Source organism: Xiphophorus couchianus, chromosome 2 (genome assembly GCF_001444195.1).
Source record: "Xiphophorus couchianus chromosome 2, X_couchianus-1.0, whole genome shotgun sequence".
In the NCBI taxonomy this organism is placed as follows: domain Eukaryota; kingdom Metazoa; phylum Chordata; class Actinopteri; order Cyprinodontiformes; family Poeciliidae; genus Xiphophorus; species Xiphophorus couchianus.
Window position 1 is genome coordinate 25,721,404 of NC_040229.1, and position 19,265 is coordinate 25,740,668.

At 40.8% G+C, this 19,265-nt stretch overlaps 1 protein-coding gene across 2 annotated transcripts in view; it reads right to left on the bottom strand.

Moving 5' to 3' along the window:
• Positions 1 to 19,265, bottom strand: part of prickle1a (prickle homolog 1a) — a 30,897-nt gene that overhangs the window by 1,433 nt on the left and 10,199 nt on the right. Inside the window, exons 2-8 of one of the 2 annotated variants that reach the window (XM_028035768.1) lie at positions 11,991 to 12,167; positions 6,933 to 7,134; positions 3,041 to 3,154; positions 2,130 to 2,267; positions 1,263 to 1,466; positions 972 to 1,158; positions 43 to 885 (exon numbers count right to left, since the gene is read on the bottom strand). In XM_028035768.1, coding sequence (XP_027891569.1) covers positions 43 to 885; positions 972 to 1,158; positions 1,263 to 1,466; positions 2,130 to 2,267; positions 3,041 to 3,154; positions 6,933 to 7,121 — 1,675 coding nt within the window. In that variant the 5' untranslated portion in view covers positions 7,122 to 7,134; positions 11,991 to 12,167. The remainder of the gene's footprint in view (positions 1 to 42; positions 886 to 971; positions 1,159 to 1,262; positions 1,467 to 2,129; positions 2,268 to 3,040; positions 3,155 to 6,932; positions 7,135 to 11,990; positions 12,168 to 19,265) is intronic. The other variant, XM_028035775.1, reaches the window with a different exon arrangement.

Here is a 19,265-nt window from a genome sequence, read left to right on the forward strand (position 1 = left end):
AGACGGGATTCTGTTGAGACATTTTCTTTTATATCTACTCACCAGTAATATTAGAGAGAGCAAGAGACTCCACGGAGTCCCGAGCGCTCTGATCAGTTTTCTTGAACTCCGTTGTGATGCACTCCAAAGAGTTGCCGTACCACTGTGGCTCCTCTCCAGGTAGACCTCCTCCAGCACTCTGATCCAGCTCTAGCTCTTGGATTTTTCTGCTGCTTGCTGGTCCCGGATGGCTACCGTACGCAGAGTCCCCCAAGCCATCCTGTGATTGTGTCCAGTACATGTCGGCCTGGTACTTCTTACTCACCAAACCTTTATTTTTTGTTGACTCCTGCTTGGATTTAACGTCCATTTCAGCTATCCAGAAATCTGTGGGTCTAGAGTCACTAGTTTGCTGAAAAATTCCATGATCGCCAAACTTTAATAATAACTGGGTCATGTAGTCTTCATGTTCAGCCCACTCCTCCTCCTGGTCCTCCGGTACCTCAGTCTCCTCTCCACGCTCCCTCCACAAATGCTCATCTGACAAGTTCAAGTGAGTCATTTTCGTCAAGTTGTCCTCAGCATTTTCACTAATTCCTGGGAACTTATAGTTGACAGAGGGAGAGAAGAGGAGTGACTGTCTGCATTGGTCAGCTGAGCGACTGCTCTTGCCCAACCGAACGCTACAGCGGGATTCACGTGAACGCGCTGACTGGAAGGCGGAGTCGGAAGAATCGGAGGCGTGGACGTCTTCCCCAAGAGCGCAGGCCTTGGAGCAGTAAATGCGACCCTGGTGTGGCAGGAAAGGACAACCGATGAGAGAACTCTTGCATTGGCCACAGCTGAAACAGTTCTCAGTGGCGTGCCAGTGGAGCCCATCGTAGGTCATCTGAGCATGGTCAACTCCTGGACAGAAGGAAATATGAACATAAGCAAGGTAGAGTGTGTTGATTTTTGTAAATCTGTGAATTTATGTTAAATAGATGTCCTACCAATGTGTTCTCCACAGGCCTCACAATATTCTGCATACAGCGATTCAAAGCAGCCACAACAGTAGGGTCTACCGTCCTTCATAATGTAACGCTGCCCTCCAAGAATGATCTCACATTCAAAACAGGAGAAGTGCTTCATATGCCAGTGACGGCCCTCTGCCTCTGTGCATTCATCAGCAAAGATGATCTATGGTGAGGAAAAAAAACAAATGCATTGAAAAAGAGAAATAGATGCCAACAGAATAAAGACTTGTAGTGGTGTTTTACTAAGTATCACTATTGTGTTTGTACCTCGTCACAAGCCGAGCAGCGTGGCTTGAGCAACTCAGCATGGTGCCTTCCACAGTGGATCTTTCCGTCATGGTAGAAGTAGATCAAATCCACCAGCAGTTCATTGCAAGTTGAGCAGGCAAAGCATGCTGGGTGCCAGCACAGCCCAGAACTCGCTCTTGAGGCAAACACTCCCATTTCCCCGCAGTTCATATCCTCACCACACTGGAGTCAAAGGCATAAAAGTCTGATTTTAACATATGGAATTACATATCAGTTGTACTTCAACTTCCTTATTCAGAGCAAAGCCAAGGCTATCTTTGGCTAAATTAATGCAGTGTAAAGGGTTAATTAAATCACATTTGTATGTTCATTGAAATATTTATATGTTTTTATTATTATTATTATTATTATTATTTATTATTATTATTACATTAGAATTGTTTAAGATGGTAGAAATTTGGTTTGGAATTGGCTCCAGCCCAAACATCAATGTATTCCAAATTAGGTCATTCAGAGGGTGATATTACTGCTTGTAAGGTACCGAGTGCAGATGGCAACTCATCATAACCCCACATAGCACAAAAGATAGTTAAATGCAGTGCCATTACTGGAAGTGTGTTGGAAGCTGCAAAGAAATTGAGCCTAGAGGGGATGTGTCTCTTACAGGACAACTCTGAACATGCAGAACATATTTGTGTTAAAATCGTCCACTGATAATCTGAATTTGCACCCAGTTAAGAATCTATGTCAAGTCTTGAGAATTGCTGTTTATATTTTGTTACAAGAAACTGTATATGAGGTTAGTCATTTTTGATGAGTATGGGCTTGATTCTTGATCACAAAGCAACTTCTTTATCAATAAAACATGCAGAGAATATGACTCACATGCTCACAAATGGCATTTTGAACATTGCGAGGCATCAGTTTCACAGCTCCCCTTCCCAGTGCTTCCTTTTTCCTCTGGAGACTGAACATCTGCAGCTCCTTCTTCTCTTCCTCGCTGAGTGACTGGCAGTAATGAACCTGGAAAAGAAGGTGATAAGCTATGTTTAATAACACCATTTGATGCATCAGACTTGAGCCAGAATTTGCCATGTTCTCTCATTCTGGAAGCAAAGGGGCATAAAAGTTTTGCACTGATTTGATCTTTTATTTGGCGCCTGTTGAAATATTGTGTTGCAGGAATGTGGGTGCCTAATAAAATTTATGAACTTAGGTAAGTTTGGAAAAAGGGAAGAGAGAATACCAGAGTGTAGTGAACAAAAGCAACTGTTGACCCCAGCTTGCCCTTCCTACACCCCACAACAGATCTCCACCCACCGCCCCTGTTTGTGAAGCAAATTTTTTACAATGGGTCTTTTAGATGTTCCCCAAAGGCCTAACAAAAGGGAAAGCAGACGTTTACACAAACAAGGTCTGTGTTTAGAGTGGATTCAAGAGGGTAGAAGACAAAGGGAGAGAGACAGCCAAGTTGAGCCGTGGTGCCACTGCGGTGGTGGCATCACATAAAGTCTCTTTCAACCAGCAGCCCTCTCGCCTGCTGAGCGCTCCTCGTGAAAACCACTGCTATGACAGGAATCCTGCTGGTGTGGGCTTCCAGCAAATATCATAAAGTCATCAAGTCAAACGTCACATTGTGCCTACACTACCTGCCTTCAAGATTGCGGTACAAAAATCCCCAGGTGGGGTGTCAGCATCTTGTGAGATGGAATAGTGTTCGACATTATCGGAATTGCTAAACGTAAAATGTCCAGTTGGAATGAGCTGTTTTTTACTCTGCAAACAATATTTCTCACCTCATTATCATGTGGTGGCAGTTGGTAGAGGAGCTGCTTGATTCTGAACTTCTCTCCCGGACTGTTCACGTAGGGAACCTTGTCCTCGGGTAAACAGGAGAAATACAACTGCACCTGAAAACAAATCATTGCATAGAACACGTCAGTGGTTCTGAAATGTTCCTGCTTCCAACCTACAAAGTAAGAGAAAAGAGACTCATGACCCAAGTATTGGTTGAGAATGCAAGCATAGCAAGTAAGACAAATAGCTTCATTAGCCTATACAGTGTTTTTTTTTTCTATTTGTTAGTACTGATTGATTTATCTGTTTTTAACTGTAGCAATTTTTGTTATTTAGTTTTATCTCTTCAGAATTGCAAGATTCTATACTTGATTCTCAATCCTCAGTACAGTCTGACCCCGACCTTGGGAACCATAGAACAAAGCAATATAACTCTGACACAAACCAGATGCATACACTACATATCAATCCAATACGATGTTCCCGTTTTTTCCTCTAATTTTTGGTTTTAGAATTTCAGTTTATTAAAAAATCAACTAATGCCACAGTATTTTTTTAGTTTGTAATCAAATGTCATAAATGTAGTATTTAATACATTTATTAAAATAAGTAGATAAAAATGAAAAAAGATAAATACATTTATTTAAACAAACAAACATAACAAAGGTCTGAGCAAGAAAAGGATAAGAAAAGACATACGGTGCATCTGAAAAGTATTCACAATGCTTCACTTTTTCTGAATTTTGTTATGTTACATCCTTAATTGTATCATCCTTGAGATGTTTCTACAGCTTAAATTGAGTCCACCAGTGGTAAATTCAATCTATATACACCTGTCTATATGTAGCCCTATAACTGACGGTGCATGCCAGAGTGCAAAAACCAAGCATGAAATGAAAGGAATTTGTCTCTAAACCTCTGAGACAGGATTGGCTTGAGGCACAAATCTGGGAAGAATACAAAAACATTTCTGCTGCTTTGAAGGTCCCAATGAGCTCAGTGGCCTCTATCATTGGTAAATGGAAGAAGTATGGAACCAGCAGGGAGAATTAAGGGCCTTAGTCAGAAAGGTGAACTATTGCCACCCTGTCAGAACTCCAGCAATACACCAGTTAGGTGGATGTATGGTAGAAATGAAAGCCACTACTTAATCAAATTAGCCCATCTGCCAAACGGCACTTGAAGGACTCTCAGACCACAAGAAACAACATTTTCATGGTCTGAGATTGACTTTTTGAACTCTGAAGAAATCTGAAAATGGCGACCTCTCATCTGACCTAACGGAGCTGGAGAAGAACTGCGAAGAAGAACTGGTGAAATTGCCTAAATGTAGGTATGCGGAGCTGGTGGCATCATTTTCACAAAGTCTTGAGGTTGTTAATTGCTCCCATGGGTTGCTCAGCAAAGTATTAAGCAACGGCTGTGAATACTTATGTAAATGTGATTTCTTTTTCCCTTTTTAATAGATTTGAAAAAATCTCAAATGTTTTTCCACATTGTCATAATGAGGTACTTGAGTATAGAATTTTGAGGAAAGAGATTAATTTAATACAGTTTGGAATAAGGCCATAACAGAAGATGTGGAAAAGTTGAAGTGCTGTGAATACTTTCTGGATATACTCTATATGGGACAGTGTTATCTAAAATGTCTGGAAAAAGAACTCTTGGGAAATTCTACCACAATACGACAGCTCATATAGTCATTGGTACTCATGATTATACAATTGTAGGTATCACAGTCCTCATAAACTACACCAACCACAGCAGGTCAGCAGGTCAGATCGGTTTAACAGTTGTGTTTGCCAGTACTAAGCTTGTCTCTATAGGTGCAGGACAAAAACAGCCTGTTATGCTGGGACGCTGTCCCTTGGGGCTGGCCAATGAAATCTAAACTTTATGAGTGAGGGGCTATTACAATCAGCCAGATAAAGAGGTGGGTTGTGCCTGTTTTGTGTGTTGTGGGACTTCCTGCAGCTTCGGGGCGTCTGGGGGTATGAGGCAGTTTACATTCACATTCACTACCTATTCCTCCTCAAACACCATAAATTATGCACATCTTTATGCCACTATTACCCCTCATCCAGCACCCCTGGGGCTTGCGAACAGTCAGTTATCACCCAAGACCTATCTGTTTCTAGACTGTAGTGATGACCCCTAATGCAAAGCCCATTTAGACAATTGACTGCAGTAAAGGCATTACAGTTGACCTCTGCATTTTCCCAATAAAAATGCTTTTGAGCTCTCTTTGATTGCATTCTGATGTTTTGTTGCATATCACCTGCCTCTCACTGTTTCTACGTGTTGGTTTTGATAAGTCTGATGACAAAGGGATATTAGGAGCAAGAGGGAAACATGGAAAAAAATCACAATGTATGGGATGTAAGAGAAGTTTGGCCTTGCAGACACAACTAACAGGACTTGTTAAGAGAAAGCCTGTTGTCTTCTTTGGAAGTCAGAAACAGCAAGTTTCCCTAATAATCTCAAGCAGACATCTTCCACTTGCAAAAGTTTTTTAAACTGCTTGAACTTTTCCCCCACTTTGTCACATTACTATCACAAACAGGAATCTTTTTTATTGAGATGCTATGTGAACGAACCAGTTAGTCAAGTGGAAAGAAAATAATACACGTTTTTCAACTTATTGTAAATCAAACCTGAAAAGTACACCCTGCATTTGTATTAGGCCCCATAGAGTCAATCCTTTGCACAACCACCCTCGGCTTCCATCATGGTACCAAGTCACCAAGGGTGTATTTGCAAAATAACCCAAGATTAGTCAAATTAAACAGACATGTTCTATGAACAGCAATTTTCAAGTCTTGAAATAGGTTGCCTAGCTGAACCAATTTAATGTATCAACTATCTAACTTGTAGTTCAGTCAGTATGTTTAGGCTCATTGCCCCACTGGAAAGAGAATCTCTGGCCCAGTCTGAAGTACGGTGCAGCCTCTAATAGATTTTCTTTAAGGAGAACGCTCCATCCATCTCTCTTCTTTACTCAGCTACCACCACCGTGCTTTACCAAGGAGACAGTGTACTCAGACAGAAGTGGGATATTACTATTTTACCACAGTTTTTCGCAGGTAGGTCAAAAGCTTCAGTTTTGATCTCAAGTGACCAGATCGCCTTCTCCAAAATGTTTGTGGTGTCCCCTCACATGGCTTGTGGCAAACTTCTTTCAACAATGTCTTACTTCTTGCTACTCTTCTATGAAGGCCAATTTCCTGAGCAGTGGATCTTCACATCTATGCTACTTCTTTGATTGAGGCTAATCTTGGTTGGCCTGTTAATTTGTGTGGACAACCATGTATTGGTAGGTTCAACTTTGAACTCTTCATTTTTAGTTTATGGACTTTTTGTTTGTTTTGAGGAGTATTAGGATAAAGGGGACCAAATAGACATCCAAGTAAACATTTAAATGTTTTTAAAAACTTTTTGAAGCCATTGAAGTTTGAGGTGATAGCGAGACAAAATGCGAAACAGTTTAAGGGGTTGGGACATTTTTTTTCTTCAATTATCTGTATTCTGCCTCTCCGTGATGGCCTGTTAAACTGTGTCTAATAAAAAGAGCCAAATGAGTTTCATGATATATGCTGTTCATCCCATAGGCATCATTCTCCTGTGAGTTGATGTGTTGTTCACAAAGTGTGCTGAATACCACTTATCTGGGACAGTTAAATGGGCTAAAAGGGAGATAGAATCAGGTCGGAGCTCTTTTTATTCTCCATTAGGAGGACAGATGAACATTCACTGTGGTAATCTGGAGAAAGTCAGAGTTTGTGAAGTAAAGAAATTGACATCACTTCTTAAGAGAGTGGCCTTGCTTCTAAGTCAGATAGCTGCTGCTAAGCCAAGAAAACAAGCATCCCCAATTGCCCATTTTCTTCTTACCTGTTCCGGTCGAAGGCCAGGTGGCACCCAGGCATACTCCTCCAATGCACAGCCCGAATCATCGTCAGACGTAGAGCTGCGCTGAAAGCCAGAAGTTAGCTTACTGACTTTCTGGTCCATCATAAAATCCCTCTGCTGTTTTCCACGTTGGAGGTGGACAGCTGGTCCAGCTGCACTTGCCAGGCTCATCAGACTCTGTTCCCTTAAGAGACATGGAAAGGGAAAGAAGATTTAGAGGTTAGATGCATGCTTTCCTCATGCATCTAATTAGGTTCCTTTGGGTTGTATGTTAACCAGCTGAATCACACTCATTGAGTCTATAATCAGGGTCACAGCTTTCCCTCAAAGCCCATTACAGTATCTTTTCTTGGCTCGCTTCTGTCGACAAGTCTAACTTCATAAAGATGGTCATAAAGATGACTACACCCTGTCACAGCTATTGTGGTAGCAGCTTAACATGTGGAGTTCTCATGTGGCTCTTGTGGATGGAGAGACAATTAGGAAATTCCAAAATCTTGATGGGTCAATCACCAATCTTATCATAGTAACAGTAACAAACAGTATTCAATAGTATGCTAAAATAAAACATTCAAGTATTTGAAAAAAAAAATCTATAAAGCAGCATTCAACAAGAGCGCTTCAATATTTTAGATTTTCACATCACTGTAATTATATCAAACCGATACTCTGACTAGAAATGCTTCACGTGTTCCATTGTATATTGTTCCTTTGTATATAAGTGTCTCACACAGTAAGGGTGGTGCACCGCCACTTAACTCTGTTCTCCATCTAAGTACTGTAATCACCAGCTTCTGGGTAAATAACCGTGCAATGCAAAAATGGCGACGGTTTAACGGTCTGTCGCACAACATCAAATCACCACGACCTGTTTAAGACTGAAGTTATAGACAGTAAAAGTCCACTGTGGTCTCATCTAAAAGTCGCTGTTAGCTTTAGCCTCCTGGTCTTGCTAATCCAGATTTATGCAAAATGAAGATACAGAAAGAGCTACATACTTTTGGTGAAACATTTATTTAAAAAAAAACTAATTGCGCATCTTTGAAATTTTAATCACTGACGTAGTGTAGGTTCACATGAGGCTTTGTTGCTGAAATTCTACATCTTTCTTTTTTCCCAAAAGGGGCCACCACCTGGGATCTGAAGCTGGCCTGATCAGTTGAGTCTGAGGTCTGTATAAACACCACCCTTGCCTTAAAACAGGCCCACCATATGGGAAATGCCCACAACTCAGCTTCTGTCCCTTCATCTTCCTTTTCTCTTTGACCCGTTTGTTTTCCAACCTGCTTCAGTGAGTGTCTGATCATTCCTCTTATCTTTCAGTTGAACAAAGATGTGCCAGACAGGTGTAGCTGCTGGGATCTGGAAGGTTGGAGTGGATTTATGCTAACAGGACACACCACCAGGGAAAGAAATATAGCAAGAAGATCAAAGAAGTGACCAGTGGTGCATTTCGTATGTGGTTAGTTCAGTTAGTAACTTTTCTTTAGATCAACAGTAAAAAGAAGTGTTGGGGAAAACTTACACAATAAACTCAATGAAGAAACTTAATTTTCAAAGTCCAGCACAGAATAGCAACTTTAAACTAATATGTTAATTTTAGTACTGGCAGTTCTTTAAATGGTAGACATATCTCAGTGCTGAGGGTGCAGATTAATCAAAGGGAAGCTTCAGGACTCAAGCTATTTAATGCGTCTGCATCGGATTTTCAATTGCTTGTTTATAGCCACTCATTGAATGTGGCAACACACCAACCAATAGTACAAGGCTCATTACCGAAACTGATTTCTGTGATATTTACTTTTGAATTTGTGATTATTATTATTACTACTATTATTGTTATTATTAATGTTACAATAAGATGGCATGTTTGTACCTTAAGCAGCAGTTTTCTAAATTCTGCTGTTCAGGGTCGTGTTCAACCTGAGTCTGTTCTAATTGCAATAGGACCAGTCAGAGCTTGGTAAGAAGCACTGTATGTTGAATCCTTACTTGAATGTTCCTAGGCAAACACTGAGGTACATACAACAAATATCTGTGCACACTCAACCCTCACTCTTAAGGTCATCATGGAACCCTAAGCTGGGCCAATTTGTGTGTTTTTGGAGGTCACACGTGATTCATTGTTAGTCAAACTTTTTGGAACTGAGTAAGCATGGCTATAATGAGTGTGTGTCCAGTTGTGGTCATTTCTCACAGGCTGAGGGTTTCTAGCTGAGATCAAATGGGAGTTCAAACCAGGATCCAGCAAGCTGGTCTTTGCTTCACATCCCCCTTGAACGCGTACCTCCCTCACCCCCCCTGTGGCTGGCCAGGGCACAGAGGGCCACAGAGAGACAGCTGAGAAAACCAGACGCCGTCGAGCGCTACCTTTGAACAAAGCTAAAGGGCCTAAAATCTGTGCTTTCTTTCCAAGAGTGATATATCTATATGTCTGGCTGCTTCTTGCAGAGGGAATGCACAAATGGATGCAGGTGTGCAGATACATGGAAACAGGCCTTTCTGTAAGCCATGACAGTGTTGAGACAGTCCAGACAGTAACCGGCCATTCAGATCAACTTATCATCCTCAAGAACAAGTCAGCCACGGTGGCCTCTGTGTTATCTGATTCCCTTTCAAATCCGAGTGTGATGGATGGTGGTGGCTGCGGATTCGTTTGGAACTGCACTGTGCCTGAGGGTTTCAGGTCAGGCGGATTTTGTCATAACACGTCCCAATAAAACGTCTCTGATGTTCTCAACAATAGCACCTTTGTGACTGAATCTACTGGCTCAGTCAAGAGTTTGTTTGGTTTCAATTACGTCTTTTTTTTTTTTTTTGGATTGAAAGTGTGACAGAAAAATGAGAGATAACCTGTCTTCAGCTGAGGAAGCAGGTCAAGAAATGAGACACTCTCTTGTTCCAGTCAGATCTGTTGACTTGCAAATGACACCAAAATAACCTGCAAAAATGCGGCCTTGCTTGAGAGCAGCTTGGGTTTCACATGGAACATGTGTAACTATAGGGGAGGATCTCCCTAGGACCGAGTGTATTCACGGCTTTATAAACTCTGCTTTCAAACGTTGGCTGAGAATCAGCGAGGACGATTCACATAGTCGGACCTGAATCACAGGAATGTGAAGCTTGAACTTTAGCCAAGTTCTCAAGCAGATGTATGCACCTCAAAGGTTTTTTTTTTTCTTTTTAAATGGCCACATCTGCTCACATGTTGATTCTTCTTTAAGATGTCCTCCAGCTCATTTCCTTTGACTTTGCCCCGAACACTTCCTTTTCCATCATCAATAAGAGAAGCACTGAGCCAGCAAACTTTAAGAGGCTTTCGCCGATTCATCACTTGCAGAGGTCTTTCAGAATTTTGCTCCAAACAAGGGATCCATGGTTTGTGATTGTACTTTTTAAATTCCCTCTCTTTGGCCCCTGTCCTTCCGTCCTTGCCCTCCTCCCACACTTTCCAGACCCCTGCAGTCCCGAATGTTTAACAGTCCTCTCACTCTTTTGTAAAGGTGCTTGTTAACATGGCTTTGGGGAGCTTGGAGGCCTTGCATATCTGACTGATCTGCCCACGTAGGGCTGGAGGGCGGTGGGGGGTGCGATCAGAGTGACACTGAAACAGGGTGACGAACATGAATGAAAATGTTAATGCCGTTTCTTAACAAAAGGGGAGGAAGTTGAATTTAGGTTGGGTGAAAGATTCTTGCATTCAGCCAACGCAGATCTGGCAGTAAGCAACCAACAAGTTATGTAAAGTATGAAAAAAGGCTTGTATTCTACAATGAACCTTATATTACAAGACATTTTACATTAGTGGGGGCTTGGTAAGTGAATGAGTGCAAAAATGACTTACTGGGAAATGAAATGACCTCTTTGCATGTTTTGGACCCTGCAGAGGATTGGTGCTTCGCTGTGCTGCCTGATTCCACTGCATAAGTTAACTGGAGCTGTCAAGTTATTTATCGCTTTGTGGGATACAAACTCTCAAAGGACTACAGAGAGAAACAGAATAATAAAAACAGACAAAGTGGCATTTTTTGTAGGATTCAACAGGACTTGAGCTAGAGCCACCTAAAACCCAAGTCCTTGGAGCTTTTAGATTTACAACCTTTAAGAGAGTGAAGCAGCTTCTTGTCTGAATTACGTTCTATGTGCCTTTAGGAAGTGGGTGATGGACATGCACACAGCCAAACACAGTTCTCTCTGTCACTTTGCACTAACCTAGCATGTTTAACTTGGCCTCTGCTCCCTCAGTGATGCAGGTCTAACTCTAACTGGAGAGGAAAACAAGAATTTCTTCTCTGTGTGCCTGACTGCTTGAGCTTAAACTTAGAAAAATGAGTTTATTTTTCATGTCAGACAAGATAGAAAAATATGCAGCGCATTAATCGTTTCCTTGCACACACATTCTTTCAAAGGCAAGTCTGTCAACCTTTGGCACACAGTCTGCTCTAGTTGTTAAAAACATAAAGCATAATACGTTAAAGACAAGGATTGATTTGTTAAACAGCTACACCCTTGTGTGAACCAGTAGTCACTTCTGTGTACTTAAGCAAATCCCAGTTAAATCCCCAACTTGTTACTGAAGGATCTTTATATTCCTGACATGAGTAAACAAACTGATGCTTATAAAACCATGAAATAAGAACCTTCATTAGGCGTGTTCATTTGCAGCTTTGACATGCAATGTACATGTTAAAGTCTCACGGAGAGCTTGCAGACAGGAAATGTACCCTACTTTAGAGCCTGAGGATACATTTTACCAGAACCAAATCAATGGGAATGATGTTTACGTGAGGATTTACGATTATTAGACCACTAATTATAACAAAAAAATCCATGACCAGAGACTCATATGTCACATCCCAGGGTTCAGTTTAAGATGACCTCTTCAAACAGTAGAACTTGTGAATGTAGACAACAAACTTTGAGCAAAGCAACAATTTTAACATTTGTACCTCATCAAATGTCTACAAGGTTTCGTTTAAAAAAAAAAAAATTTCTTAAGAAACCAGCTAACATCTTCTGTCACTTTTCAATTGTTCTTACCTCAGGGTATGCCGACTCTCATTGGGCACTCAGGAAACAGATCTTATCACCCGTATCCAGTCCTAGATTCTCTTCCAGCCTCTAGGGTCCATAGCTATGCAAGATCCTGTGAGTTCTGAGTCCAGGACAAATTTGCCAGAGCTGTCAACATAACAGCAGCCCATGCCTCAGCTCAGACTGTAAGAAGTGAGGGAGATGTCTGAGTAAATGGGGGAGAGGTGGTGTTGGGGTGTGCATGTGTGTGTACATAATAAACCCAACCAGATGGTCACCCCACTCTTCTTTCTCTCTCTCTCTCTCTCTCTCTGTGAGCCATCACTTTTCCTCCGCCTTTTCCACCTCCTTCTCAACCTTCTGTACCCCAGCCCGGCCCCTCATCCTCACAGCAGCCAGTCAAGGCAGAGTGTGGCAGAACAAGTTCTCTCTCTCCCTCTCTCTCCTTTAGCAAACCCTCCCCTCGCATCTCAAACTTATGCTCGCAAATTAGAAACATCGGCAGAGCTCACAGGAACAGATCTTGAAAGTAGTACATCGGTGATGGCTGAGCTCATTTTACCACTATAACCACTTCGAAGCCACAACTGCTTTCGCATGACATTCTTCGTTCCTCGCTCACTATTGCAGTTGAATGTTGGAGTTAGGTTTTGGTTAATCTGGCGGTTTGTCTTTCCTGCCTCTCGTGCTGCAATGTCACCAAGTAAGAGGGTGGTGTTTGCTGACTCACAGTCTGATGAGTGATGGCCAGATGAAAATTATTAAATGTTTTCATTTATCCTGCTACCGAAGCTTCCACTTTCAACTGTATCTTAGACCAACTCCAGCTGTTAACACTAGACATGGTCCATGAAATGTATACTTCCACCCGTCAAGTAAAACTCCCCCGCAAGGGATAAAGGCTGACCTCTGCCTCACTTTCCCCTCTGGAGGAAAATCAGAAACTCCATAAACCACCCTCTGTAGGGCCCTACAGATGGCCCACTCTCCGTCCCTCTGTAGGGAACAGGTTTGTTAAGTCTACAAGCTACTGCAAATAGCCTTTCTTCTGATTTCCTTTGGCTCGCTTGATAAATGTCCAAATAACTCATCACTTTTGAACTCACATTTAGACTGGAAACTTTGTTATGACTTCTATTGTCTCTTGGGGGGGGGGGTATTGTTAAGGATTAATATCTGGATCTAGTATTCCGGATGTAACCCCATTTTTCTCTCCATCTTCTGTAACTTCTGAGAGTGAAGTGTCCTTGTATGCCTTGTCCTCACCTTTATTTTTACTTATCTAACTGTTTCGGAGGTGGGAATTGAAATAACAAGAACGAGCAACAAGCCTGAGCACAGCTAAAAGGCAAATGTTTTAACGCCCACACTGAACCAAATGTATTCGTTCATGAGGACTAGATGATGTAACTTTGACAATGCATTTGATTAGAATAAAATATCTATTGAAGGTTCTTTGAAATGTCCACACTTTTCTGTATTTGCTGAACCAAATAAGGCGGAAAAATGTGAGCTACAAAGAATGAATCAGCAATTTCTGTGTTTTACTGTCTGCTTCTGATGGAGCACCACAATTCTTACTTTTCCCAATCTTCCTTGCAACAAAACCTCTATCTCAAATTGAAGAATTCAGCTGAGCAAACTGCATGATGACAGGTGTAGAATAATAAAAATGCACTCTTGCGCTGTATGAGCATGTGGACAAAACCATTGCAGCAGCCAACGCCAGAGAAGAAAGCCACCCTTTCGAAACAAACTTGAGCCTTTTGTGTTGGTCAGAAAGACCCAGAATCCTGCTCTATTAGCAAGTCTTTGAGAGAAGAGCTGACACAATGCATGCCCCCAAAGGCAACGTTTACAAAATGCAATGCTAAATTGACCAGCGTATTTACCCAAGAGTTGCAGAGCAACAACAACAGCAGTTATTTCTTATAGTAAAATGCTGCCAACATGTATTAAACTTCAAAGCCAGTGGTTTTAGATCAGCAGTTTTTAGCAAAGTAGCTTTTAAAGTGCCTACCACAAACCTAGTGTTAAATGTTGGGATGTTAACAGTGAACTAAAATCTGGGCATTTATTTAAAGACCCTTACAAGAATTTGTAAAAGAATACCAAAGCTTCATTTCCCTCTGCGATCATACCACTCGAAACTATGAGGTACATGGCTGGTTCAAGGTTCACCTTGGATAGTTGAACAACAGAAAACTGGACACGTCTTGCATCCCTGAACTTTGACCTTAGAGAGCAGCAGATGACCCATAAATCTGTGGCCTCTGGGCTTTATGGCCCATTCCCCAGCCATAGCTACAACGACCTGAACCTCATCTCACACCTGGTCTGCACCTTCTCACCGCTGTAAAAGTAGAGCATAATGTGCCCTTTGCTAAAAGCGAGGAGCTCCGACACCAGCATACCCCAACAACGAAATGGTGAGGATGATGATACTCAAACCCAACACAAAGTGATGAAGCTGCATTCTTCTCCAGTTTCAACATGTCTTAGAAGACACTAACCTATAAAAAAAACCCAAACAAGAACTGGTCAAAGCCAAAGCTCAATGTATAGCTACGTATATTCCAATGTTGCATTGACAGAGGAACCATTACAATCAATTTAGGTTTGTAAACTTTTTGTTCTAAAGATGTGTCATAAATTTGGATTCTGAAGAAGGCAAAGAGAAGGTCAGCTCCCAACTTACAGTCATTGATGAGTGCCTCCCAAAAAAGTTCTCACTGGTGTGTGAGCTGCCTATAAAACATAGCCATTCTAAAGGTTTGAATGACTTGCCAACGGGTATGATTAGGACCAACAAAAGCTTCAGCTATAAAGCCCAATAAAAGCCTATCACCCTACTGTAACAACAATTCCTTTTCACGCCTTGAAAAAGGGAGGAAAAGGTCAACTGGTGGAGGAGTCGGTGCATTGATGTTGACTTAGCTAGATTGGCGCTGACAAACTCAGGTCAGACTGTGGTCTTGTTAGCCCTGTAACCCTCATATAACCCCTTTTAACTGTTGTCCTCTGACACTGAAGGCAGCTGAGGGGGGAAAGCCTAGATCTGATCTTAGAGTTTCTCAGAAGAGGCATAAGAGCATTAAGAGTCACAGACAAATACTGACTCACTTGGTGCCGCTCCAAAAGTTAATGCACTTCTCCTGAGTCCTGAATTGAAAAATGTCCAAATTAAATACAGAACTCAGGATTTATTGAATCACTAATAGGTAGCAACATGTGTCATCCCTCCGCCCCACCAATGTATTTCTTGAACATACACATGGAGATTATGCTGACAGGTCAGAAATGTGGTGGTTTCAACCAAACATTGGGTTGAAAATTGTGATTCCAGTTTGGATTATAGAGAAAAATGTGAAGGAGCCTCTTTATTTTCACAAGATAGCTATTTTGAACTATTCAATGAAAACATTAATGTCAGTGGATTATGTTAATGACTTTACAACAGAGAACCAGCCTTTTCCACTTAAGCAGGGTTGTCAAACTCCAGTCCTCAAGGGCCGCTGTCCTGCAACTTTTAGATGTGCCTCTGTTGCACCACACTTGAATAGAATAATTAGGTCATTAGCAAGGCTCTGGAGAACTGATCTACACAAGGAGGAGGTAATTAAGCCATTTCATTCCAGTGTTTTGTACCTGTGGCACATCTAAAAACTGCAGGACAGCGGCCCTTGAGGACTGGAGTTTGACACCTGTGACTTAAGGTAACATTTACTGTTTACCTCTCAGAGAGTTAGTGCAACCAGGTGGCAGCATTCACACCTGCTGATAGCTGCGTGACCAGAAGAACCAGTCATAAAGTTAACAGAAATAAGCAATGTCGCATTTATTTATATTTTATCAGTGTAAATATGCTTTGTTCCTGAGTGGACACAATTTAAGTCAATAAGACGGCAGTAAAACAGCAAATAGAGCAGAAAAAATGGTGAAGGGTTTACCCCAGTGAATTTTATTCTAATTCTAATGTTCTTGACTCTTTCATTTCCAAGTGACAATAAATCTATTGAGAGACATTCCAGATTTCTATAAAGTTGAAAATACTGGAAGATTATGTGGTTAACAACATGGTAAAAACCAGCCCCTTGTTCTACGCTTTGTGTCATACAGAGAGGGTCTGGACCCTTGGCTACTGAGAAATGAATCCTGGAGTTTCCTGTGGCAGCCATTTGGGGTTGCCTTAATGCTTGCTCATCCAACAGGCCACCTATTTACTCAAAACTCCACCTAGAATCATCAGTCTCTACCTGTGCTCCCAAATAGCACCCCTCCCCTGTGCCTCACCAACACAGCTCCACCAGACTAGTGGCAACACCAATTAGCCAACATCTGGTGGAACTGTGCATCTGTTGAGCTTATTATGCAAAACCCACAATGTTCCTAAGAACGGTTGCAAGCATCATCATGTAATATTATTGTGATTACGTATTTTAGGAGAAATGTCGGAAAGGGTACAAAGTTATTAAAGAGACAGAAGCCAATTTCCAGGTGTCAGATATGACTATGACGCCGAGTCAAATTTCTTTTAGCTATTACATGCAGCACTTTCATAACAACTGAAGGTAACACATATTTGTTTGTGCTATGAAATGACACAATGTGCCTGGTAAGTACATAATAAGATTACATAAGGTTTTTAACTGCTACATAGCACGAGCTTAAACATTTACACTGTGATAAACAAACTGCTCATTAGCAGCACGTAGAGAAAACGTCTATATCATTATATAGTAATTCTGAATATTTGTTATCAAAACTTACATTACAACACAGCTCTTTTTAGGCAGTATGTTGTTGTCAATCAGTTATCTCAATTAAAAATAAAAAGGATTTCATTTTTCACCCATGGTGTTACATATTTAACTCTTTAATACATATTTATATAATTAAAATGTCTAAATACTTCCAGAATATAAACCTTATCCAGCATACATGGGTCAAATCCATGACTCAATCCATTCAATCCATATTTGATCCAACGGTGGGTTGGCAAAATAATCAAATTGTTTGTTTTTATAACCCAGCAGTTTTAACGGTGTGAAAAAAGGCTCTTGATCGCGTTATTTGTACTCTATTGTCCAACGGTTTGCCTAACATTTCATTGATTGCGATGGGTCATATTTCACTCTTGATTTGACACCTATTCACCTAGTTGTAAAAGCTGGAGCTCATTGGGAACAATGAGAAGTGGAGCAACACTGCTCCTGGGGATGTTAAAGGGAGGAAGCCCTTTTATTTGAGGATGCTACAACTCAACAAAAGCCTGTGGCTGTCTACCCACAAAGCAGTCGCTGGATGAATGGGCTGGTCTTAACATTACACAGTTGCATTGACAAAAGCATGGGATTGGCAAAATGTGTGGTCTCCAGGGACAAACTGGGATGTATATAGACATAAATGTACAAAAGGGGACATTAGGAGCGCAAACAATATGCTCCATCAGCTCTCTTTCTTTTTGTTAAATCTCCAATTACCTCGAGTGTCGCAGTGCAACCAAGTTTCATCGTTCCAGAAAAAGCTCTCATGTCTGTATTTAGGTTCAATATCTTCTTGCTTAAGTGCAAGCTTCAGTGATTTACACACATCTGGATTTTTTTCCCCTGAACCCTGCTATGATAGACTGTTCAAATGATTGAACAGTCTATACTTAAACGCATTCATTTCCTGTGAGCATCCAGCCCTGAGCTTGCGTAAATTGCAAACCACCTATGGCTGCATATCAGAACAGGGAATACTTGGGTGTGAATTGCACAGGAGAATCATTTGTTAAGAAGAGGAATCTAGTTTTAAGAAAAGCAGAAAAAGAAAAAAGGTTGAGAATTTTCACATGTGGAAGCACTTTCCTGAACCGGATGACTTCAAAAAGCAATCCAAGGAATCCGACAATACTCAGACATTTAAGAGCTGCTCAGTCAGGATCCCACTAATCATTAACATTCCTGAAGGAACGCTCTGTTACAGTCTTTTTAAAGAGTTCTAATTAAACACATGCTCCAGTGCCAGAACATAGAAGAACTCTGACAACGGCGAGCGGGGATGCTTCTTTCCTGCTCTGCTTAATTGGACACAATTTAAGTCATTAAGCTGGCAGTAAAACGGCATAAAGAGCAGAGGAGAGACCCTGTGATTCCCCCTGTAAGCTTTCCGTTGATCCGATGCTCTTGACCTTTTCACCTCCACATGTGACTCACAATAAAAATCCAGAAATCCAAATGGATATTTGATTCAGAACAGACTTTTTTTTTTTTCAAAGATGAAAATATTGTTGGATTATGTCATACACTTTTGGCACTAATCTATGGTCTTGTTGGCCTAAGTTGCATGAGTTGATATAATATTTCTTTCACAACCTTTAAGCTGTTTTTTTTCGGATGTGCATTCTCTGCTTTTCATTGCAAAGTGCATCGTAGGAGTTTTTTTTATTTAACATGCAAGCAATGGGTTCTTGTGAAACCATATTGCATCAGTTTTTTTTACAACTACATGTGAACTAATTATTAAAAACCGCAGCTGGGTCTTTGAAGAACAGATTTCAGTTGCACAATATTACAAAATAGAGTTTTTACAAACGCAACAAAGAAAAAAATGCTAATTTTGCTGAACAATGACATCACATAAAGTACAAAGTGAGCTAATTGGCAAACCTTATGGTGTACGAGACACTTTTGAGCAAACTTTGAATCATCATGTCTTTCTTTTATACGTCACATGAGTTCTTAGATAATTGAAGACTGGCCATTCCAGCCTACATCGTTTCTCTCCAGAAACACTTTCCAAGTGTTCAAACCAAAACAAAAAAATGCAAATGAACTCAAAGAAAACAATCAACTACCAGATAGCTGATAGGACATCACCAGAAAAATGCGCAATATGAGATCTTGTTTTTCAAAAGGAAGATCTTATATTGAAGAAAGTGAAATCTCAAACAAAATTTCAAAATTGAACTTAATGTAATTAAATCCTGAATCTTACTATATGACTATATTGTATTAGAATAATTTGGATTGATTTAAATAGACTTCGGACTAGTCTGCGGTCTTCAATATGAATTGGGCGTGTCTTTTAAAATGTCTTGGCATTGCATTTGTTGTGAACCGGTGCTATACAAATAGCCTAATTGAATTTGAGTAAATTCAATAATGTGAAAATGTGCTTCTCTCGTAGCAAATTATTTGTACTTAAAAAGAGAAAATAGAGTAACTCACTTGTGAAAAACAAAGTATTTTCAATGTGTGCATGTAAGACTGTGTCCTGGGGTCCAACCTAAGTACC